The 25,208-nt window shown below is 37.7% G+C and overlaps 2 protein-coding genes across 13 annotated transcripts in view; one reads left to right on the forward strand and one right to left on the reverse strand.

Annotated features, from left to right (window-relative positions):
- The window catches only part of RBMS3 (RNA binding motif single stranded interacting protein 3), a 1,488,242-nt gene that overhangs the window by 661,357 nt on the left and 801,677 nt on the right, over positions 1 to 25,208 (forward strand). The gene's annotated exons all lie outside the window — the stretch shown is intronic.
- LOC106507985 (uncharacterized) overlaps positions 1 to 25,208 on the reverse strand; it is a 93,180-nt gene that overhangs the window by 15,189 nt on the left and 52,783 nt on the right. Inside the window, exon 3 of the mRNA XM_084987405.1 lies at positions 22,829 to 22,910. Coding sequence (XP_084843531.1) covers positions 22,829 to 22,910 — 82 coding nt within the window. The remainder of the gene's footprint in view (positions 1 to 22,828; positions 22,911 to 25,208) is intronic.

The raw sequence follows: 25,208 nt of genomic DNA on the forward strand, positions 1-25,208 counted from the left end.
ACTCTACTTTTTAATAATGTGTTTGTGCCTATATGACTATCAGGCTAAAGCAAGCAGATATAGGAAGGGGCTAACTTACTTAAAAAACAGGGCAACCGCAAATCAAAAGCAAACATTACATTCACAAAAAAGAAAAAGAAAAGTACACCAGCATAAAATAAGTGGAAATCATCCAACCAAAAAAAAGAAAGGAACAAAGGAGAAAAACTTGCCTTGAAAAAGACATTTGCATCCATATGTTCATTGCAGCACCATTCACAATAGCCAAGACATGGAAACAACCTAAATGTCCATTGACAGATGAATGGATTAAGATGTGGTACATATACACAATGCAATACTACTGAGCCATAAAAAGGAACAAAATAATGCCATTTGCAGCAACATGGATGGAAGTAGAAATTCTCATACTAAGTGAAGTAAGTCAGAAAGAAAAAGACAAATACTGTATGATATCTCTTAATCACTTGTATCTGGAATCTAATATATGGCACAAATGAACCTTTCCACAGAAAACAAACTCATGGACTTGTGAACAGACTTGTGGTTGCCAAGGGGGAGGGGAAGGGAGTGCGATGGACTGCGAATCTGGGGTTAATAGATGTAAACTATTGCATTTGGAGTGGATAAGCAATGAGATCCTGCTGTATAGCACTGGGAACTGTATCTAGTCACTTGTGATGGAGCATGTTGGAGGGTAATGTGATAAAAAGATATATGTATATGTGACTGGATCACTTTGCTACAGAAGAAAATTGACAGAACACTGTAAACCAAGTATAATAGAAAAAATAAAAATCATTTTTAAAAAAGTAAGTAAATAAATCCTTTGAAAAGGGCAAAAAAATTGTCAAGGGCTAAATTTGGCACTGTGGGAGAGGCATTGCTTCTATGAAATTGTCTGTCACTAATTAAATGATGAATCCAGAGCAGTAATTAATACTTTGTTCATTTACCAATGTCAAGTATATTGAGGAGCTGAACGTAGGACAGCAGTGAATCCATTGACTGCTTCAAAAGTGATTATATGGTAGGTGGGTAGTGCTGCGTAAAAGAAATTATCCTGGCATTCCCACTGTGGCTCAGGAGAAATGAATCCAACTAGTATCCATGAGGATGTGGGTTTGATCCCTGGCCTCACTCAGTGGGTTGGGGATCTGGCATTGCCATGAGCTGTGCTGTAGATCACAGATACAGCTTGGATCCTGCATTGCTATGGCTGTGGCGTAAGCCAGCAGCTGCAAAAGTATCCTGATTGTGATACTATAATACAAGTATATTATATATTTATATATATTGTAAATATATATACTATATAATTAATATATATTGTAAATATATACTATATAATATTAATATATATTGTAAATATATATACTATATAATTACATATATATTAGGCAATGTGTAGATACAGCCATGAATAAAAATAATCTTTGCCTTTGTGACTGATGGTGGTACTATAATACAGATATATTCTACATTAATATATATAATATAATACATTAGTTATATAATATATACCATATATTCATATATAGTATATATGTATATATAATTAATATATTTAAATATATTAGGCAATGTGGATACAGCCATGATTAAAAATAGCATCTTTGCCTTTGTGACTCATACATTCTGGATAGAGGAGGAAAATAATAAATAAATAAGTAAATAAATATCATGATTAAATATTGTTATAGTAGGTTATTTAATAAATAATATTAAATGATATTTAAATAAAATAAAATATTAAACCATAATATTAATAATAGACAAATTAGGCAATAAAGATTTGATGTGTCATTTGGTAGTGGTATTAGCTGAGAAGAAAATTAGAGTTAGGGTGGGGATTATAGAAAAATGATGTGGGATGTTTAGAGTGAAGGATCAGGAAAGCCGCTCTAATCAGGCACCTTGGCATGGAGACTGCATTGAAATGGAAGAGTGGATCAAGCAGAGGTCACCACACAGCACGTGCAATGGCTCTGAGCAGGGATCGTGCTGGGTGTTCTGGGAGCTGTGAGACCAGTCTGACCACAGCAGAGTGAGTCCAAGCAGAATGGGCAGAGTTGTGGTCTGAGATGTTTCTGGGGAGCAGATCCTGTAGAGACTTTCAAACCAAGATGAAGACTTTGCATTTGCATTTCATTGGATCAAGGCTGTTGAGGTTGATGTTACCCATTACCTATTTCTTATTTCATCAGCCAGCCCTTTATCTCAACAGAGGTTTTTTTGTTTTTGTTTTTGTTTTTTTTGTTTTTGGTCTTTTTATCTTTTCTAGGGCTGCTCCCGTGACATATGGAGGTTCCCAGGCTAAGGGTCTAATCAGAGCTGTAGCCACCCGCCTACACCACAGCCACAGCAATGCGGGATCCGAGCCACATCTGCAACCTACACCACAGCTCATGGCAATGCCAGACCCTTAACGCACTGAGTGGGGCCTTATGGTTCCTAGTTGGATTCGTTAACCACTGAGCCACGATGGCAGCTCCTCAACATAGTTTTTAAGTTGATGAGTTAAATTAGACTGTCATCTCTGAAAGCTTTGAATGATCAATGCTCTCTGCCTTTATGCTTTCCTATAGTTTTCTGATAAGTTATACCATTGGGTATTAATTAACTAAGAGGGATCTCAGAAAATCTCCTTGTTTCCTCATGAATTTCTCCCTGCCCCCACTGTATAACATCAACTTGATTCCCTCTTAGTAGATGGCACTGATTACCCAAACAATATTTTCATCACCTTTGCCTATTGTTTCTGTGGCACCAATGACCCAAAATAGCCAGGTGATAGTGTCGGTTTCTGATCCAGTGAATCTCTTGTTGCATCACTTTGACCATTTATTCCCTTGGGAATTAAAACTAAATTAGCAGAGTCCAAGTTTAGAGAAACAGAAAGCAAATATCTTATGAGTGGGATTTTAGTTGTAGTAGTGAAAGGACCTTTCGCCATAGCATCCTGACGTTGAGAGAAACAGCATGACCTCTGGTTTCAAACCTCTGCTGCATCCTATATGTAAATACTCCAAGCTTTGCAAGTGTTTTTTCCCAATACATGGCATGTCTGAGCCTTCAGTTGGCCATTCTTCTTATCTGTTGGGTCCCTCCTTCTAGACAATATACGTGGTGAATTCCAGTGACGTCCAGGGGCTCCCAAGCCACTGCTAGGCTTTTGCTGTAAAATCAGTTCTTTAGTCAAAAGTGCTATTTTATGAGATGGTCATGTTGTCAGAGGCATTGCAGAGAGGAAATGCAAATCAGTATTGCAAGTGTTTACACCTGTGAAGATACATGACTGCTCCCATCATGATAGAAGGATCCAGCATAATCAACCCACTGCCAGGTGGCTATTTGGACCTCCTGGGACTGGGGTCCTGTAGGAAGCTCTGTGTTGGTCTCCCATGCTTGAGATTTAGTTGCTCAGTCATGGTAAGAGCCTTATTAGCTGAGAAGAGAAATGCCTGTGCTTTAGATCATATGGGTCCCCACTGCCTTGGTTACTTTGTAAACACACATCATGGAGTTCCCATGTGGTACAGTGGGTAAGGATCCAGCTTTGTCACTAGGGCAGCTTAGGTCACTGACGTGGCACAGGCTAAATACCTGGCCCAGAAACTTCCACATGTCATGGACACAGCCAAAAAACAAATAAATAAACATATCAGCAAATGCTAGGAGAGCTGGAGAAAGAGGCCACCTGGCATCACCGAGTGTATCTCCATTGCCATCTGATTATTGAATGCCTCCTTGCTAGTAGATAGTGTTCGGTTATAATTCACATAAGACAGATATATCTTTACATCTACCTTTCTCAGAGATCTAGCCACATACCTTCTCCCCAGATTTCCTTGTCACCAAACTTCTAATTCTATTCTTTCCGAGTCCCTGTCTATTCAGCCCAACTATCAGCCATTGCCCATGAACCAAGGTAGACCCTTTCCTGTAGCCATCTCTGAATCTAGAGAAAAGGACCATGGAGTATCCTGCTTAAATTTTCTCCTGTAGGATGTCTTTCTTTTACTTCTGTCTTTAAGAACTATTCTAAATTGGGGCCGTGATGTTGAAGCAACCTATTTCTGATTGCTTTCAGTGTATCAGGCTATAAAGTAGGCCCATGCATTCATGAGAATGTCCCATGATTCCTAAAGTATGGATTGAGGTGGGGAGAGAGACAGTGCAGGAGGAGTAGGTGATTTATTAGTTACTTGAGGATACCATGTGTGTCTTCTTTCACAACCTGCTCCAAGTTCAACTCTTACAGCTCATTTTCACTTGGTGAGTTCCTGGTGCATATGCTCAACCTTCTGGTTTGATAGGTTAGATAAGACGGTGGGCAGCACAGAATGCATGGTCAGTTGATGTCTTTCCATTACGTGTATGGTGCTGGCAGAAAGTAGTGACAATCTAGGAACTGTTTCTCAAAAAGAGAATAGTTATCAGGGAATAGGATAAGGCTTTGCTCTGAAAGCTTCAGGGTCTGCACGCAGTTGTCCAGTTGAAGGTTACTAGCAGGACCGTGAGACATGCATATTTGCCGCACACACAAAACCCTCTGGTTCTGCTGGGTCGTAAGGCCTAAATGGAAGAGCAGCTTTCACTGCAACCTGGATCTACAGCAGATTCTTCTCTTTCTCTGGGCCCCACTCAAAATCAGAAATCTTAAAGTTACCCTTTAAAGAGTTTGGAGCAGCGCACTGAGATATGATGTATTTTTCCTCAAAAAATCCAATGATACCAAGCTAGCTTTACACCTCTTTCTTAACTCTAGATAGTGCAAGTTGCCACAATTTGTCTTTCACTTTGGAGGAAGTACCTTAGCTTGTTCTAGACCAGTAGAGTCCCAGAAACTTCACAGAAGTCACGGCCCTCTGTGTTTCTCTGTTTCTTGCTTATCCTGTGTCTTATAAGGCATTTAAGCTTGATGCTACTTACCTCCTGTTCACCAGGTCCAGTTAGCATGATGCCACCTGTGTGCTGGACCAGTATGATGATCTACAGACTGTCTACACAAACCAGCTACCTGTGGACTAGGTTATGAGAGAGGGAAGGGGAGCTGGTGCGGTCTTCATGCAAGACAGCAAAGGCATAATGTTGTCTCTGACAGGTGAAATCTTATAACTAGTGCAGGAATGAATTGGGATAACAATAGTGTTTAAAATCATGAGGCTGGTCAGTTCTCCTGGAAAGATAGTATAGAAGAAGAAAAGAGGTCAAACAAGACAACCGTATTTATGCTGGATAAATGTGGAGTTACTCTAATGTTTAGAGGTTGGAGTTGGAGCTGGACCAGTAAGAGGGACCGAGAGGAAATATCCAAAGATCTAGAAAGAAAACCAGTAGAGACTGTTAACTCAGAAATCAAGCTAAGAAAGGGTTGTAAAGGGAAGGTATTAAAGAATATCCATAAATTTTGCCAAAAGTCTGAGTAGAATAAGCATTGAGAACGGAATGTAGTATTTGGCAGGAACTCTATAGGGATTCAAAAAGAGCAGTTTCAGTGGACTGGGGACAGGGTGGGGGGGTGGGGAGGGTAGCAGGGGCCAAATAGCCTGATTGGAATGGATTCAAGAGAGAATGGAAGAGAGGAATAGAAGAGGGAAAATATAGAAAGGTCTTTCAATGAGGGTTATTGTAAGGATAATGAAAGAAATTAGTGTAAACTGAAGGGAGTCAAACAGCATGCCTGTGTGCTGATGGAAATGATCTAAGGAAAAATGGAAAGAAATATGTTTCATGGAAAAAGGGGTGATAATTACGTGAATGAAGACAATGCATATGCAAGAGTCAGAAAAAAGTGTTCTATGGTCAAGGTCCTAACATGATCCGCAGTCAGGGCTCATAAAAGGGAGGAGGGAGGATAAAACTTCCGACTTAGCATACTTGGTCATTCTGTAAGAGGTGTCCTCAAAACGGTTCTCCCTCTCCTCAACCTTCCCAACACACGCAAAAGCACACTTGCTCACACACACACACACATCCCTCCATGCAGACACAAATACATTGGCGACCAAGCGTGAAAAACTGGAAGGCCAGGTGGAAAGGCTCATAAATATTCATCAGAACACCATTTTGGTGTTTCCAAGCATTCTGTCCTCAAATACTACCGTTATCTTTCAGAACCAAGTATTTTTACTGTTAGATTACAGATAACCTCCAAGCCTAGGGAGGATGCTGAACAGTTTGAAAATAACAATGTACATTTCAGGATTTAGCAAAACACACACAAAATGATTTAAAAACACAGATGCCATGGATGGCTTGTAGGGACAGCTGCTGTAGCATTATTGACTTGGGAAAAAGAATACCTTGCTTCTCTATATTATAGGGTCAGACATTTTTTGACTTAGAGTCATAGGTATAGTTTGCTTATATTGTTGACATAAAAGATGAGCAAACTTTATTTTTATCTTTTTAGGGCCGTACCCATGGCATGTGGAGGTTCCCAGACTCGGGGTCGAATTGGAGATGTGGCCACTGGAGGCACACCAGAGCCACAGCAACGCAGGATCCGAACTGCGTCTGCAACCTACATCACAGCTCATGGCAACACTGGATCCTTAACCCACTGAGCGAGGCCAGGGATTGAACCTGCAGCCTCATGGTTCCTAGTCAGATTCATTAACTACTGAGCCATGACGGGAACTCCTGAGCAAACTTTTTTTTTAAGAGACAATAAATATTTTAGGCTTGCAGATGATGGTAACTGCCTCAGCTACTCTATTCTGTTATTTTAGTGCAAAAGCCATCATGGACAATGAGTAAATGAATGAATGTGTGTTTCAATAAAATTTTATTTGCAAAAATGTGATAGGCTTGATATGGCTAGGAGGCTATAGTTTGCCAAACCCTGTTTTACATAAATTTGGAAAATAAAAATGTATTTCTTTACCAATGGTTCTTAAATTTGAATCTTTCCATACTCAACAGAATAGTTTTTTGAAACATTCAGCATGTTATGTTTAGCCACCCAAAGAACACTTTGCAGCCTTAGAAATTGTTGGCTTTTTGGTACATTCTTAAACTGTTTGGTTCATTAAAACATGGGTAGGAGGGAGGCAGTTCTTTAAAAAATAAATCTCATTATAAAGCAGGAGGGGCACCGCCTCCAAATTAACTGAAGGCTGGGATGAAATATCCCAAAATATAAACATAGATTATTTCCAAGGATTTTAATTTTTGTATAAATGGAAATAAATGTTTATTCCTAAAATGTTTGGTCTGCTTAGACCTGGTCAAAAATGAAGTATTTTCATGTTATAAGATTACATTTCTATAAATCCCATCCCTGCTATCATTCATTCTTCCTGGACAGTGTTCTATGGTCTAACCAATACACATCCATCCATGTCAGCGGGAAGAACCTGGCTGTTTGCAACATGTCTCTCTGTGTATTTATGAATCATAATGAAACAGAAATGTCTACTTTTAGGGGATGCTCTTTTCATGCAGCATCCAACCCTGCTCTTTCCCCGCTTTGTACAACCGCCCTTTTCTTAATTTCACATGTGTATTTCAGGTAAAATTGATGCCATTTTTTTTTTTTTCCTGAAGATTGGTATGTCCTCAGGGTTGGGCCAATCAGCACAGCTCCCCCTGCAAGAAGAGAAGTATCACAAAAGCCAATCAGCACAGAACACTGCAGGAAGAGAAGTATCTGATCAGAGGCATTTTCAGGATGTGTCCTGGAGCATCGGACCAGGAGGCATGTCCTTTTTCCAGGGAGGCTGACAAAGTAATATGTGGTCCCAGAGTCTTGGGCAGACATCTTGGCTCTAGAAGGCTTAAACCTGCCTGAGGATGAGATGCTTCTGAAGGAAGCAGAGCTGAAAAGCAGGAAGATACAGGCCTGGGTGGTCTTGTTTCTGCCCCTACTTACAGTTATCAGAGCCAGTAAACCCCCTTTTCACTCAGCTGAGTTCAGTTAGATGGTCTCTTACTAGCAACACATTTACCACTTTGGGTCTGGCTGGTCTTTGAGGTGAATACCTCCCATAATACCTTGATTTAATGCCATAGTAGATTTCTGGGTGAACTTTATAATTACTATTTTACTGATAAAGGAACCAAGGTAAAATCATAGCATAGAACCTCTGTTTCTTCATTTATAAATAAGATGTCCAAAAGCATTTGAGATTCAAATCTAGGACTTTAAGGCATCAAAGCTCTTGGAGTTCCCTAGTCGCTTAGTGGTTAAGGATCTGGCATTGTCACTCCTGCGGCTTGAGTCCTGCTATGGTGAGAGTTGAGTTCCTGCTCTGGGAACTTGTGCATGCAAGGCCAGACACATACATGCACGTGCGCACACACACACACACACACACACACACACACAATCAAAGCTCTTAACCTCCATCCTTTCCGTCTCCTAACAGGGAAGGTGGCAGGGCAGGAGGAAGAAAGGTCCCTGCCTTTCCCTCCATCTTGTTCATCTTTGCCTCTTTCTGCTTTGCCTCTAGAAACCATAAGGGAGTCAACGCTGAAAGAACATATAAGTGATGGAATTGGGTAACCTGTAAATTGTTAGCTATTATATCTGTATCTATACTTGACCACATTAGTGTGTCATTTTCTCACATGGTGAAGCAAATTCCTCATTACTAAGAAGGCAGCACAGCCTGTGGAGAAAAGCTCATTTCCTGGAGTCAGGCTTCTTAGACTTAAATCCCAGCTCTGTTATTTACTGTCTGTGTGACCTTGGCAATACTATGTGCCACTCTGTATCTCAGTGTTCTTGTCTATAAAGCAGGGGCACTGGTAGTACCTGCCTGGTAGAGATGTTGTGCAAATTAACTATGTTGGCATATTTAATGCTTAGAACTGGATCCAGCAGAAAAGACTCTCTTAGCCAGACATGGCTCTCATTATTATAATTATTAATGACTATGGTACAGTCAGCTACATTCTCTGAGGTTTCGGTTTTAGTTTATTTCTGTAGCACTAAAATTAGGATTGTCTTTACCTATGCTTTTTCATGCTTTAACATATGGGGCCCTGTTAGGTGAGCATCAAGATCTTATCAAGCAAATGGGGCCAGGCTGGGCTGCTTGCCTCCCTTTCATCTTTCATTCCTTCCTTTCTTCCCTCCTCCCTCCCTCTCTTCCTTCCTTTCTCCTTCCCTCCCTCTCCCTTTCCTTCCTTCATTGTTTTCCTCCTCCCTCCCTTCTACCCTCCCTCCCCCACTTCCCTCTCTCCTTCCTTTCTTTCTTTTTGTTTCTGCCTTTTTGGAGAGATTGATGGGCTTGGTTTAGGGGAATATTTGTCAATAGCTCTGAAAGCTCAGTGTCTGGAGACAAAAAAATATTTACTACGCATACTACCTTTCTGCATTGCCTACGAACATTGTTTCAAATAGTATCTCAAGGAATTGGGCTAATAGAGGTTCTACCATCTCAATATGTGGCATCAGTGTTCAGAGCAATAGCAGAAGCAGATTTGCTTCTTTGTCTTTTTATATTTCTGTATTTTCCAAATGTTTAGAAATGAAAATGAAACAATCTTGTTTTCATATGAGATAAGCCTCAAATGTAGTAAAGTATGACCCAAACCAAAAATAAAAAACAAAGAACAAAACCAAAACTCCTCATAGCATCTAAGGGAGAAAGGGAGTTATTTAATGACACCTGTTGATTTAGAAGAACAATTCTTTCTTTAAAATAACTGAGGTCCTTTGGTTTTTCATTGAGCACAAAAGTCAGGGAACTTAGTAGTAATTTTTAAAATCAAAACGTACAACATTACTACAGATAGAATCATGAGATTTTTTTCTTTTTGATGATTTAAATATATCTAACAGTGGCAAATGTTACTGATCACTAATGATATTAAGTAGATGAAATAATGGTAATATGTACACCAGTAAAATTAAATTTTAGTTCCCCATGAATGCTTGTGAATTTAAGAAATTTTTTGAAAGAGTCATTTTACTTCTCAAAGGCACTAAAAATGATACAAAATAATGTGGTATTTGTTATTATATTTTTAGTAAAGTTATGGGGCCATTAAAATTATTTTTAATTCAGCAATAATCCCCCTTCGCATTATTTTCACAAAGTACTTCCTGGCTTGCAGAAGAATACATCATCCTTTCCCTACACTCAAATAAGCAGCATTCATTTTAGTGAGACTTTGTAAAGTATGGAAAAATAAATTGGAAAACAGCTATGAAAAAAATAATTCAATCTTTTCCCCTTAATAACATCATTTGTACATCTTAGCAGATAGTTTATTAATTGTGTATCCTTCTCAGTGTAAAAGAAATGTCTTTGAATTCCTCCTTTCTGTCTATGATGGAAACTTAATTTTGAGTGACATTTTTAACTCCGAGTTTAGATGTTAAGATGTTTTTTCTTCCTTTCCTTCTTTAACTTCCATTTTTATTATAATTCTTCCTGTTCTTAATTAATCCAATATTTCTAAAGGAAAAGAGAGAAAATAGCTATTCCCTTTTCTGCCGTTGCTCTCTGCTTCCAGAGGCAGCTGAAAATCTTCCTGTGGTTTCCTTGGTTATTTCTCTTTATAGGTCTCAATAAGAGGCCTCACCTTCTACTTCTTTTTTTGTTTGTTTTCATTTTTTTATTGTTATTTCCCTGATACAATTTTTTTTTGTACTGTACAGCATGGTGACCCAGTTACACATACATGTATACATTCTTTTTTCTCCCATTGTCATGCTCCATCATAAATGACTAGGCATAGTTCTCAGTGCTACACAGCAGGATCTCATTGCTAATCCATTCCAAAGGCAATAGTTTGCATCTGTTAACCCTAAGCTCCCAATCCATCCCACTCCTTCCCTTTCCCCCTTGGCAACCACAAGTCTATTCTCCATTTCCATGATTTTCTTTCCTGTGGAGAGGTTCATTTGTGCTGTAATTAGATACCAGATATAAGTGATATCATATGGTATTTGTCTTTCTCTTTCTGACTTACTTCACTCAGTATGAGAGTCCCTACTTCCATCCACATTGCTGCAAATGGCAGTAGTTTGTTCTTTTTTATGGCTGAGTATTATTCCATTGTGAATATATACCACACCTTCCTAATCCAATCATCTGTCAATGGACATTTGGGTTGTTTCCATGTCTTGGCTGTTGTGAATAGTGCTACAATGAACATGTGGGTGCATGTGTCTTTTTTAAGGAAAGTTTTGTCTGGATATATGCCCAGGAGTGGGATTGCTGGGTCATATGATAGTTCTGTGTATAGTTTTCTAAGGTACCTCCATACTGTTCTCCATAGTGGCTGTACCAGCTTACATTCCCACCAACAGTGCAGGAGGGTTCCCTTTTCTCCCCACTCTCTCCAGCCTTTTTCATTTGTGGACTTATTAATGATGGCCATTCTGACTGGTATGAAGTGGTATCTCATGGTAGTTTTGATTTGCATTTCTCTAATAATCAGTGATGTTGAGCATTTTTTTATGTGTTTGTTGGCCATCTGTATATCTTCCTTGGAGAACTATCTGTTCAGGTCTTTTGCCCATTTTTTCATCAGGTCGTTGGCTTTTTTGCTGTTGAGTTGGATAAGTTGCTTGTATATTCTAGAGATTACGCCCTCGTCAGTTGCATCATCTGAAACAATTTTCTCCCAGTCTGAGTTGTCTTTTTATTTTTATTTTGTCTTTTTGCCATTTCTTGGGCCGCTCCCGTGGCACATGGAGGTTCCCAGGCTAGGGGTCCAATCGGAGCTGTAGCCACTGGCCTACGCCAGAGCCACAGCGATGTGGGATCTGAGCCACGTCTGCAACCTACCCACAGCTCACAGCAGCGCAAGACCCTTAACCCACTGAGCAAGGCCAGGGATCGAACCTGCAACCTCATGGTTCCTAGTTGGATTTGTTAACCACTGAGCCACGACGGGAACTCTTGTGAGTTGTCTTTTTGTTTTCTTTTTGGTTTTCTTTGCTGTGCAAAGCTTTTCAGTTTGATTAGGTCCCATTGATTTCTTTTTGCTTTTATTTCTGTTGCTTTGGGAGACTGACCTGAGAAAACATTTGTAAGGTTGACGTCAAAGAATGTTTTGCCTATGTTCTCTTCCAGGAGTTTGATGGTGTCTTGTCTTATCTTTAAGTCTTTAAGTCATTTTGAGTTTATTTTCATGCATGGAGTGAGGGTGTGTTCTAGTTTCATTATTTGTATGCAGCTGTCCATGTTTTCCAGCAATACTTACTGAAAAGATTGTCTTTTTCCCATTTTATGTTCTCGCCTCCTTTGCTGAAGATTAATTGACCATAGGTGTCTAATATTTTGACTTTGAATATTATTTAATTTTATCGCATTATAGTGTTGGAAACTAACTCTCTTTCTCATACACCCATACAACATCCTCATCATGCTTCTCCCTCTATAGCTATCTTACTATTTGGTTAGATGATTATTCAGTGTTCATATTATTATAGCACATTTGTGCTAAAATTAAAATTTCCCTTTTGCATAATTTTTTAATGCACCCTGAAGTTAACATCTAAGTTTTGTGGCTGTTGGGGTAGTTGTCCTGTTCTAGTCTGGGTGGTTACTCTCTAGACCTGAGGCAAAGTTGGCTTCCTGGGACCTCCTTCCATACCTGTCTCAAAAATTCCCTTCCCCCTCTCTCTGTGTTGAGTCTACTGCCTTCTGGCCCTAATGTCTTTTTTTCATTTTGCTTTATACTCCCTTATGTCATTGGTATCTATCTTCCAGTGGTTTCCTGTCAAGGGGTAGATAGATTAATTTTGCTTCATTTTTGGTTTACATTTGATTGACAATTTGATTGGCTATAGAGTTCCAAGTTAGAAATCCTTTCCCTTAGAAATTTTTTTTTTTTTTTTTTTTTAGGGCTATACCTGCAGCTTATGGAGGTTCCCAGGCTAGGGGTCGAATCAGAGCTGCTACAGCTGCTGGCCTTTGCCACAGCCATAGCAATGACAGATCCAAGCCATGTCTGTGGCCTACACCACAGCTCATGGCAATGTCAGATCCTTAAACCACCGAGCAAAGCCAGGGATCAAACCGTCCTCATGGATACTAGTCAGATTCATTACCACTGATCAATGACAGGAACATCTTATTTTTCTTAGAATATCGAATGCATTTGTTCATTGTCTTCCACCTTGGAATGTCGCTGTTCAGAAATCAGATTCCATCACATTCCCGGTGTTGTATACCATGATCTGAAATCCTGCAGTGTTGGGGCTTGATGTGGTGTTTTTCATCCATTTGTCTAAGTGCTCAGTGAAGCTTTTAATTAGAAAAATCATGTTTTCATCCTGGGAAAGTTCTTGAATGTACTTTGATAAATTTCCCTCCTGGTAGAGCACTGTAGGCCTTGATAAAGAGTTTGATTTTATTTTGGTTGCAGGACAAAGCTATTAGAAAAATCACAGAAAATGATGTAATAGAGCAAATGCATAAATCATATCATGATACTAGTAATGTTTTCTAGAATATTGAAATTATATTACTGTTAAAATCATCATAGTAAATTTATATGGCAAGTAAAACTTAGTGTTTGAATAGCTATCACAATATCATGGCTTAAAAATCAAAAAGTATAGAAAAGTATTCTATAATGTGTCACATGTTCCTTTCTCCTATTGCCAAGTTTCCAACATCCACCAACATGAGGTGATCATTTTTGTTATGTGTGTGCTTATGTTCTTTATGTAAAAATGAGCAAATAAGATTAAGTAATTTCATTTTCCCTTATTTTTTTCGTGAACTGTGCATAAAATGTCACCTTACTTTAAAAAAGTTAGGTGTCTTTAAAATCTTTATGCATCAACAATTAGAGCTTCTTTATTCTTTTATACAGATGCTTAGTATTCCATTTTATCCACAAAACATAATCTATTTATCTAATCCTCTGTTTATGGACATTGTATTTATTTGTAAATATTTGCTATGAATAAGGAATAGCCTAGTACATATGTCAGTGTGAATTATATAAATATGATATAATGTAAATATCCAAGACTGAAATTGTTAGCTCAAAAGTTTCATGATTTTGTGATTTGGATAAATGTAGGTTAATTTTTTTATATGTTGTCTAACTTATTAGTTAAGATCCTGGATCTGGGAATTCCTGCTGTGGTTCTGATGGTTAAGAATCCGACTGTAGTGGCCCAGGTTGCTACATAGACATGGGTTTGATCTCCAGCCCAGCTCAGTGGATTAAAGGATCTGGTAATTGCTGCACCCATGGCAAAGGTTGAAGGTGCAGCTCAGATTCAATCCTTGGCCCAGGAACTTCCATATGCAATGGGTATGAAGAAAAAGAAAAGAAAGATCCTGGGTTTTAGAATCAAACAGTGGGCTTCACCACTTCTATGTCTATAAAATTGGGAGTTCCATTTACCTCAGGCTGCCCTGGCTAGAGCTAGTTCCATTCAGTTGGAGTTAGAATCCAGTATCAAATGGTCTGTGGATATGGACATTGAGTGGGGAGTTAATTGTTTCAAAAAGTCTATTTTTGAAATGGAAGAGAAAATGTAAAGAGTTTGCGATAATGGATGAAGGACCTCTTTTAAGGTGGGAAAGACAGGAACATATTTAAATTTTGATGGGCATTCTTTGGTTGAGAGGAATTAATTGAGCATATAGAAAACAAGAAGCATACAAGTTACTGAGAAGTCAGAAGATGATAAGGAAGGAACAACAAAGAAATGGACTTAATGGGCTTAAATGATGGGAAGAGCATCCTTGGCAGTAACCTGAGGGCTCATGAAGGTCAAAGAAAAAGGACATTGAAGTATTTATATTTTCAGTAGAAAGTAGCTGAAGGCTTTTTCATCTGGTCACTTCAAGTATTTTTTTTTTTTTTTACTTAAATAAAAGGCAGAGCCATATTCAGAAATTAATGGAGAAAGGAGGAGTTGAAGAGCTAAGAATTGGATCTTTGAGAATAGAAAAGTTCGAAGTTTGTTACAGACAATAAGTTGAGTTGCTTAAAGAAATGACCACGATTGCCAGCCAGTGCCATGCCCCCTCTTGAGTTTGGTGATCATGCATTCCCAGTGGAACTCAGCTGTCTTTCTTTGAGACTTCAGCCAATCTCAGCTACTCAGGTGCAGAATGTGTATTATTTTACTTGATTTTCTAGATGAGCAGCAAGTAGCTCACCAAGTGCATTTTTTGAAAATAATGAACTACAGTATATAAGCTGGATAAAAAATGAAGAAAGCAAGGAATTGGGGAAAAGCAGAGGATTCAGGAGGGTGCAGACAGTTTAATAAGCAGATAGGAAAGAAAAGTTATAATACTAGTTGTTTTCAGTATTACATAGGATAATGAGCACACATCACGTAGCATCACCCCTAGTAAATACATAGTACACAGTGCTCAGGAACTGTTAGCTGCTGTCATCATTATGAACAGAATTGCGTCCTACATTTATCCAACCTAACATTTCTTTTAGTCCGAAGAGTACAAGAATGTGTAAATGGAGAAAGTAGGAGAGCCTTCAGGCCAGCTGGTTATTTCAAGGCTATAAAATCAATCCACTTTTTTGAATCTGACAAGCCAATGTGGCAGTTCATTTGTGTTTTCCCTCTTTTCTATGGCAAACATGTTGCACTGGCTTTGAGAGTGATAAAAGTAAAGACCAATAAACTTTGACCTGGTCAAATCATGCATCTCTGTGATAGCTTTAAGAAGCTGCCACTAATTGAATATTGGATTTAAAGCAGGCATGATTCCCTTCCTCTCTCTTCCTGTCTTTGATAAGGTTGGGTTGTGGAATTGGACCTTGGAAAGGTGGGAGAGAGTGGACACATCAGGTCATTTGATGTTCCCAGAACCAGGATGTATACTGATCAGTTTGGCTTATGTAACCCTCTTGTACTTCTGCTGTTCCAAGACAATGTGGCTCTGAGCATCCATGAGCAGGCTGTACTGCTGGGATTCTGTTGTTTACTGGAGAAGAATTAGAGGGGGTGGGAGAACAAATACACACAGCTAAAATCAAACAATGAAAACAACACAATGGAAATCATCTAATGTATGATCTATATGAATGTGAAAGCTTGGAAGAGAGCAGAATTTTTAGTAGTTCTGGATGACAGATTAAAATAATTCAGAGTGATTTGTTGTAAAGGATACGACAGGTCAGCACATTTGCATCTCATTTGAATTCAACAAGGATCAGAAGAAAAGGTGTAGGCAGAATCTCTTTGGTTAGCTCTGCATGTCTTTTACTGGCAGCATGAAAAATAAAACTCTTAAGCTGTACATGGGTTATAGAACTTCAACTGGACTGCTGCTACATGATCTAAGCTTTCAGTGGTCCTACTTATCTTCCCTGTTGATCCTTATTTATTTTGTTTTTGTTCTTTAATGCCTGTCTCCCCCATTAGAGGGCATGGCCTGTGTTTGTTTTCTCTCCAGTTCCTAGAATAGTACCTGGAATATATTATTAGGTCCTCAATAAATATTAATTGAATGAATTAATTAATGCGCGAGTGATAGATGTCTAAATTGTGCTTTCACCACATAAGTAGATTCTATTTTTTTCCAGAAGATATTTTATTGAAACTATGTATGAGCACATGCTATATTTGAATCAATTTCACAGAGCATCATTTGAAGATTTAGTGGGTAGCTCCAAGGTGTTGGGGGCCCAGGACTTGAACTGCTGTGGCAGAGTGTAGGATACCTACTGCCAGAGACTGTGTCAGCCAACACCATGGCATGTCATGGACGGAGTTGTGCCTACTGAATCACAGTGTAGGCTGACACTTTGCTGGCAAAGCTGCCCAGTAAAAGAATTTGGTGGGAAAATATTCCAATAGCGATCAAGAAAAATTTTCCATTAATTGAATGTGAGCTAGGAGACCACCTGGGTTTTTTCTTTAAATAAAGAACTGATGGCTAATTGTGCTTTCAGTCATCAAGGTTACGCAGTATACACACCTCTTTAAGAGCATTATAAACAGCGGGGCTTAGAAAGAAGAGCCTCTTGACTCTTTTTTCCTCATAGTTCTTTTCCTTTCTCTGGTGAGTTCTTGACTGAAAAATATGACATCCTGATTTCCCAACATGAGAAGCAAATGTATTTCTGGATCTTGTTTTTTGCTTATGTATGAGGAGACTTGCTATTACACACAGAGGGTAGTTTTTTATGTATTATTCTTTTGGAAACTCTGAGTAATCCATCCTCATAAATGACTTGAAAAATCCAATAAAAATGGGAGAGGAATGCAGGATAATGCTTACTTTTCAAGTGGAGATGAAATGTTTTGATTACACAGGGTTGCCTTTCTCTGTTAAGAATACTTTGTCCTTTATCCTTGCACCTGACCTTCTGTTTGCAATGATCCTGGCATGCATGGTGTCAGGGAAGGGTCCAGATAAGGGGGAGAGCAGATCAGATAGTTCTTGTCTAACACACAACATTTCCGCCATTATCCTTATCTTTATACTGTGCTGCTGTTACTATACCTTTTCCTGTTTTCAAAACCAACCTGCAACTGTGTAGCTCTTATACTGCAATGATACATTTTAATAGCAGGATTCACAGACAAGTCTAAAAATCTATTTATGCGTATTCCATTAATTAAAGAGTGGAATAGTTTTCATTGAATTGCCTGAGTAAATTTCCAAGATGTAAAGTGATTTGTAGGGACGCTTGCCCTCATTATCTTATTTAAGGTGACTTTCAAAGTCTCTCTTACTGTACTTCGTATTTATGTCCCTTCTTTATCTTTCCGAACTCCCTAGAATACATTTTGTAAAGTTTACTCCTAGAATTGCTGGAAGAGTTTTTTTAATAACACTGCTTCTGTTTTTAGGAGAATAATTTTCCTAGCTGATTTGTTATATTTGTGTGTTTGAACAAATTCATAGAAAGGCTAAGTCTTGAAAAATGAATAATCATTTCTTTTCAAAATTTTTTCTTAAGGTGTAGTCTTCATGCAGTTAAAATCACCCTTTTTAGTGTTCGTTTCTGTGAGTTTTGACAAATGTACAAGGTCACTTAACCGTCATCACCCCCAGATTTTCCATGTTCCTCTGGACTCAGCCCTTCTGCCTACTTCAGTCCCTCACAACAACTGATTGTTTTTTCTGTTTAGTTGTGTCTTTTATAGAATCTTATGCAAATGAAATCACACAATATATATGTAGCATTTTAAATGTTTTTTTCGTTTACTGTAAAGTATTCAAAACGTATCCATGTGAATGCATGTACCTTTTTATTTTTTATTTTTATTATTGCTCGTACCTTTTTATTGCTCAGTAATATTCTACAGTATAGATATAACACTATTTTTTTGTTTGTTTGTTTTAAAAAATCCATTTCCCAGTGGAGGAATTTTGGACTGTTGCCAATTTTTTGCAATTTTGAGTGAGGCTGCTATAATAAACATGTTTGTACAGGTTCTTTTGTAAACCTAATTTTTTATTGCCTTTGTATAAATGCCTGGGAATAGGATTGCTCAATCATATGGTCAAGGGTATATTTAACTTTGTAGGAAACTGCCAAGCAGTTTTTCATGGTAGCTGTACCATTCTGTGTTTTCACTAGCAAATATATAAAATTTCCAAGTGCCCTGCGTGTACACCAATAATTTTTATTTTATGTGTCTTTCTTTTCTTTTTATTGTCCCCCATTATAATATAGTAATGGTATTATACTATGGGGTTTTTTGAATTAATGTTTCCTAATGACTCATGACGTTGAGCAAGCAGAGTGCTTTTTGCCTTCCACTTGTCTTCCTTGGTGAAGTGTCTGTTCAGATTGTTTGTCTGTTATTTACTATTATCAAGTTTTCAGAATTCCTCATACATTCTGAGTACAAGGCCATTGGTAGATTTTTCATTTGTTAATATTTTCTCTCAAACTGTGTATGACTTGTCTTTTCATTCTTTTCATAGTATCTTTCAGAAAGTAAAACTTCTTACTTTTGATGATGCCCAATTTATCAATTTTTTCTTTTATGTGTCATGTTATTATATCTGAGAAATTTTGCCACATGGATTTTTTCCTATGTTTTTCTTTTTTTCATTGTTGTTTGACTGAGATATATTTGGCAATGAAGAACCATAAATATTTAAGGCATACAGTTTGGTGATTTGATATACATTTACTAATTTTGTGGATTTAGGTTTTACATTTGCAGTTAATTTTCATATAAAGTCCAAGATAAAGGTTAAGAATCATTTTCTGTATGTTTATAACCAATTGTTTCCATGTCATTTATTGAAAAGACTATCCTTTCTCCATTTATTTGCGTTTTTACCTTGTCAAGAATCAGTTGACTATATATGTGTGGGCTTATTTCTGGACTTTCTATTATGCTACATTAATCTATATATTTTTTCCGTTATTCAATACCACATTGTCTTATTTGTTGTAACATTATAGTAAGTCTTGATATCCTACAGTGTGCGTCATCAAACTTTGTTATTTTGCCACAATTTTTTTGCTTTTATAATTCCCTTGTATTTTCATTGTTGTTGTTGTTTATTTTAAAATATTTTGACTGTGCCCATGGCATGTGTAAGTTCCCGGACCAGGGGATCAAACCTGTGCCACAGCAGCAACCCAAGCTGCTGCAGTGACAGTGCTAGATCCTTAACTCGCTGCTTCTAGAGAACTTTGTCATATACGTTTTAGAATCAGCTTGTTACTTTCTACTTTAAAATCCTGCTGGGATTTTTAATTAAACCTACATTGAACTATAGATCAGTTTGGTATAAAAATGTCATCTAAATAATGTAGAGTCTTATAATCCACAAACATGGTACATCTTTCCATTTATTTAGTTTTCTTTTTTTTTTTTTTCTTTTTTTAATGGGCATACCCATGGCTATGGAAATTCCTGGGCCAGGAATTAAATGAATCCAAGCCACAATTGTGACCTATGCCACAGCTGCAGCAGCCTGGATCCTTAACTCATGGTGCCAGGCAGGGGATCAAATCCTAACCTCTGTAGTGACCTGAGCCACAAAGTCAGATTCTTAACCCGCTGTACCACAGTGGAAATTCCGTAGATCTTTTTTGATTTTTTTATCAGTGTAGGATGACTAATCAGCTTTAATTATCTAATTGTGGCTTCATTTTTCTTATTTCTACATTAAAAAAATTTTTTGGACCAACATCACAGGAATAAATCTGGTTTTCCAGGATTAAATATGAGTAGCTACCATGGATTTGGTTTTTGAGAATGCAGTAGATAGTTAGCTTTTTGGGGCTACCAGTTATGCTTTCATCCTCTTAGTCCATTCTAGTATTTAATGCGTAATGCCAAATATTTCAGTCTCTAGAAAACTAACTAATCAACAGTATGCTCTGACATAGGCAGTGATCTGGATGATTGTCATGTCATTTTCCAGGTATATAGGACGTGAAGCCTGTGAAATCTGATGGATAGTTCTTCTCATGAATTTCACTTGAAAGAACTGCAATGATTGTTTTTATGAAAAAAAAGATTTCATTTTATTTTAAGAAATAAGAAGTACATATTCACACCTTCTTTAATAGCCGTCTGATGTATTACAGGGTAACGATTTAGTTATCATTAAATGTATAGATTGTGTTACAGCAACCAACCCACAATTTCCATGGCTTCATATAGGATCCATGCCTTAGAATAGCTCCAATACAGAAATTTAAACTCATAAATTCTTACATCATCACATCTTAACAACTTAACTCTTGCCAACAAACATGTGAGAAGGCATTTCAAATATCATTGCAATCCTCTTCTACAAAAAATATTGATGATCACCTCTCATCAGATTGGAATAAACAAACCCCCCCCCAAAAAAAAACAAAAAAGTAAAGGGACTTAAACCTGAAACCAATCTGAGATTTATTACAGTTCCTTCATTTCACAAATAAAGAAATTAAACCCTGAGTAAAATAACTTGCCCAAAGTCCCACAGCTAGTTAACAGAGCCATAATTAAAACTCCTGTCTCTTGGTCCCAAATTCTTTCCCTTTAATATTCCTTTAGTGTTAAGATGGCATGCGGGATGCTTGATTTCTTATAAAAGAATGAATAAATGCATAGTGTCACACACTTATATAAGCAATCTTTTGCTTTTTCTTTGCCTGTTATTTCCCGTCAATGATCTCTTAGTTTAATTGACCTTGGGGTTACTGTAAAATGTTGATATGAAACATAGCTCACATAGGGTATACCTATGGAGGTCATTCAGAAAGGCTTACCAAGGTTAATTTGGACATGACAGTAAATAGGTATGCAGAATCTTATCTGTCATGTTCCCATTCTGTGGCCTCCTATAAACAACATCATACATTAAAGATAGTTATTTGGTGTTTATGAATGCAATAATTTAAATTTTATCAAATTACATCCTGAATATAATACAGGCTGTTCCTGGAAAGCTACCTATAATTTTATATATGCTTTTCCTATATCTTTCACACTAGCCATCTCCAAACTATTCCCTTGAAGCACTATTATCATGAGGTTTTAGTTGGTGTTTTATGGGAAAAAAATGGGTTTATTATCAATACATTTGAAAAATTTTCAGATCAAGGACAAAATACACAGAACCATTATAGATGACTTCTCAGAAACCTTAATTGTCTGATAGTCTAGCAGGCTGCATGCATTCTTGTGACTTAGGCTATAATAATAAAAAATGGTTTTGGACTTCATGGTGTTTATACCCTGCTTGGGGAAGGCAGACAATCAAAAATAAACAAGGAAGTAAAATACATGTTGAATTAGAAAGTGCTAGGTGCTTAGAAAAAGTAGAATAAGGAAAGGAGATTGGAGGAGGACGAAGGAGGGTGTAGGCTTGAGTACCCCTGGTGAGGATGGGTCTCTTTGAAAATGAGACAATGATCAAGAATGGGTGGTCCCAGAGGGGAGGGGTGGGTGAGCAAAAGAGGTGAAGGATTAGAGGTACAGACTTAACAACGTCATGGGAATGTGCTATACAGCACGGGGAATATGGTCAATAATGTTGCCATAACTGTGATGATGACAGACGGTAACTAGATGTACTGTGATCATTTCATAATGTATAAAAGTATAGAATCACTATGTTGTACACCTGAAACTAATATGATATTATACACCAATTATAATTCAACTTTAAAAAAAAAGACTCGAGGGAGGTTGGGACATTTGTCATGAGAACAAAAGGGAGGAATATTCCAGACAAAAACAGCCAGTGCAAAGGCCCTGACGTACCTTGGGTATTTGAAAAGCAACAAGAAGACCTTGTGGATGAAGAGTATGAAGGTGATGTGAAGAGGTGGGGGAGGCAGGGATGTCGTTATGGTCAGAGAGATGATTGGCTGGGGCATTGTATGCCATTAGAAGCACGTTGGCTTTACTCTGAACGAAGTAGGGAATCAATAGAGATATTTTTTTAAGTTGTATATTCTAACTTTATTTTAGGAAGGTCCCTTTGGTTGCTCTCTGGGAAAACAGATTTTAGGGAGCAAGTACAGAAACAGGGTGACCATTTGAGGTTAATATAACAATCTGGATGGAGAGGAGGGTGGATCCATTTAAAACCGCAGCAGTAGAGACAGTGGCAAGTGGTCAGATTGTGGACATTTGTGATGACAGTGGTGGCAAGATTTCTTGGCAGCTTGGATGTGTGAAAAAAATAAGTGTTGAAGATGACGTCCAAATCTACGACCTAAGCAACTGGAAAGATGGAGTCACTATTTACAGTAATGGGCAAGATTTGGGGTGGAACAAGTGTTTGAGAAAAGAGCAGGAGTTCAATTTTAGATATGGTAAGTTGCAGATGTCTATTAAACATCTAAGTGTAGTTATCAAGACAAAGGTGGGTATGACAGCTATTGTTTTATGAGTGTAAAATCTTGAACCAGCTTGTGCAACTTGACTGCCTTTGTAACTTACCTTCTGTTACTTTGAAAATGCTATTTGACTTCTTTGTGCTTCTAATTCCAATCTTTAAAATGATGATAACATTGTCTACCTCCTGCAAAAAAAAAAAAAAAAAAAAAAAATGCTAGAGAGGGAGGGGAGAAAGAAGAACCCTCCTACTCTGTCAGTGGGAATGTAAATCAGTACAACCACTATGGAGAAAAGTATGGATGCTCCTCAAAAAACTAAAAATAGAATGACCATATGATCCAGCTATTCCACTCTTGGGTATATATCCAGAAAAAGAATGAAAACTAATTTGAAAAGCTACATGAAACCCTACATTCTTAACAGTACTATTTACAATAACCAAGACATGGAAACAACCTAAATGTCCATCGACAGATGAATGGATAAAGAAAATGTGTGTGTGTCTATCTATCTATCTAATCTGTCTATAATGTGTGTATGCATATATTATATATATATATACACACAAACACATACACACACACAAAGGAATATTACTCAGCTATAAAAAAGAATGAAAGAATGCCATTTGCAGCAATATGGATGGACCTAGAGATTATCATAGTAAGTGAAGTAAGGTAGACAAAGACAAACATCATATAAGATCACTTGTATGTGGAATGTAAAATATGATATAAATGAACTCCCACCAAACAGAAACAGACTCACATATAGAGAACAGACTTGTGGTTGCCAAGGGGAACAGGGCAAGGAGAAAGGAAGGATTGGGATTTGAGATTAGCAGATGCAAACTAGAATATTTATATAAAATGGAGCAATAACAAGGTCCTACTGTATAGCACAAGGAAGTATATTCAATATCTTGTAATAAACCATAATGGAAAAAATATGAAAAAGAAAAAAATATTGCCTACCTCATAGGGTTGTTAAAATTAGTAGATGACTATATATACATTATAGACATATATGTGTAACTAAATATTTAGCTGTCATCATCCATATATAAATGACCATGTATATTAATCATTGCCATTTGAGCCTAGAATTTGTGAGAGAGGTCTGAGCTGTAAATTGAAGATATAAAATTCATCAGTTTATAGATGTTATTTAAAGCCATAGGACTGAATCTTATACCAAGGACATATGTGGATATAGATTTTGTAAATAGTGTATCCTTCACTTTCCAAACTTTCTTAGTCCAAGACTAACCATGTTTTTCATCTCGTATTTTATGAAAGAATGTTATAAAAGACCCTGAGTAGGAGTTCCCGTCGTGGCTCAGTGGTTAATGAATCCGACTAGGGACCATGAGGTTGCGGGGTTCTATCCCTGGCCTTGCTCAGTGGGTTAAGGATCCAGCGTTGCCATGAGCTGTGGTGCAGGTTGCAGAGGTGGCTTGGATCCCGCGTTGCTGTGGCTGTGATGTAGGCCAGCAGCTGTAACTCTGATTAGACCCCTAGCCTGGGAACCTCCATATGCCACACGACTGGCTCCAGAAAAGGCAAAAAGCCAAAAAAAAAAAAAAAAACAGACGTTGAATAGATGCTCAGTGAAAACTATTGGTTTAGAAAATAATATTTCAAAAATGTTGGGAAGAAATATTATAATTTTCCTTAGAAAGGGAGTTAAACACCTCTTCAAAAGAAAGACTAGAGGTGAATATGTGCAGAGGAAAAGGCAGTGGATAATAGTTATGGATTCACATTCACATCCATTGATATATGTAGCTGCTTAGTAAATATACCAATTTTCTCATTATTCCTATTTGTCACAAATGCACTCAGCACACAAAGTTGCATACTGTCTCCAACAATGGGAAACTATGCAAGTGAGTTTTGTATTATGTGCAATTACAAGTTGTTTTCTTACCGGTCACTGGCCAGATGCTTAGATGTTTTTTGGAAGGTAGCAGAGATGAAAAGCAGGTCAAATGTGCAATCCAGGTACCATCTTAAGCTGTTCCTTTCCTTGTTGAACCTTTCCCACCAGCCATTTTCTGGAGTTTCCCAAGTTTTTCCCAGGCATGAGAAATTCTCATCTTTGTGCATGGTGTACAGTTGACCCATGGTGAGCAGGTTATGGCTGGAATCATTTCTCTGGTCTTGGTAGATAGTTTTGCAGTACTCCTTTCATGCACTCACATCTGTTCTTACTTGTGGCCAGATAATAGGTTGGCTCTGGCTAAGGGTTTGGCCACTGACCACAGTCCTGGATGAAACTGATTGACTTCTGTAAGTCTCCATCAAGCTTGCATATTCTTGTCAGAATGACGTTCCACCAGTGCAGTGCTTGGGATAACACTGATTCTTTGTGGAATCCTGGGTTTTTCCATAAGAATACTTATTAAATTGGTAAGAGATAATTAACCCTACAGTCATTTGATAAAATTTACATAGATGAATATTTTTTTAGTTCTTGATTT

The sequence above is a fragment of the Sus scrofa genome, chromosome 13, assembly GCF_054392235.1.
Source record: "Sus scrofa isolate SSC_HxYL_T2T_F1_AM1 chromosome 13, Sscrofa_HxYL_maternal_Yorkshire_Landrace_v2.0, whole genome shotgun sequence".
Taxonomy (NCBI): Eukaryota; Metazoa; Chordata; class Mammalia; order Artiodactyla; family Suidae; genus Sus; species Sus scrofa.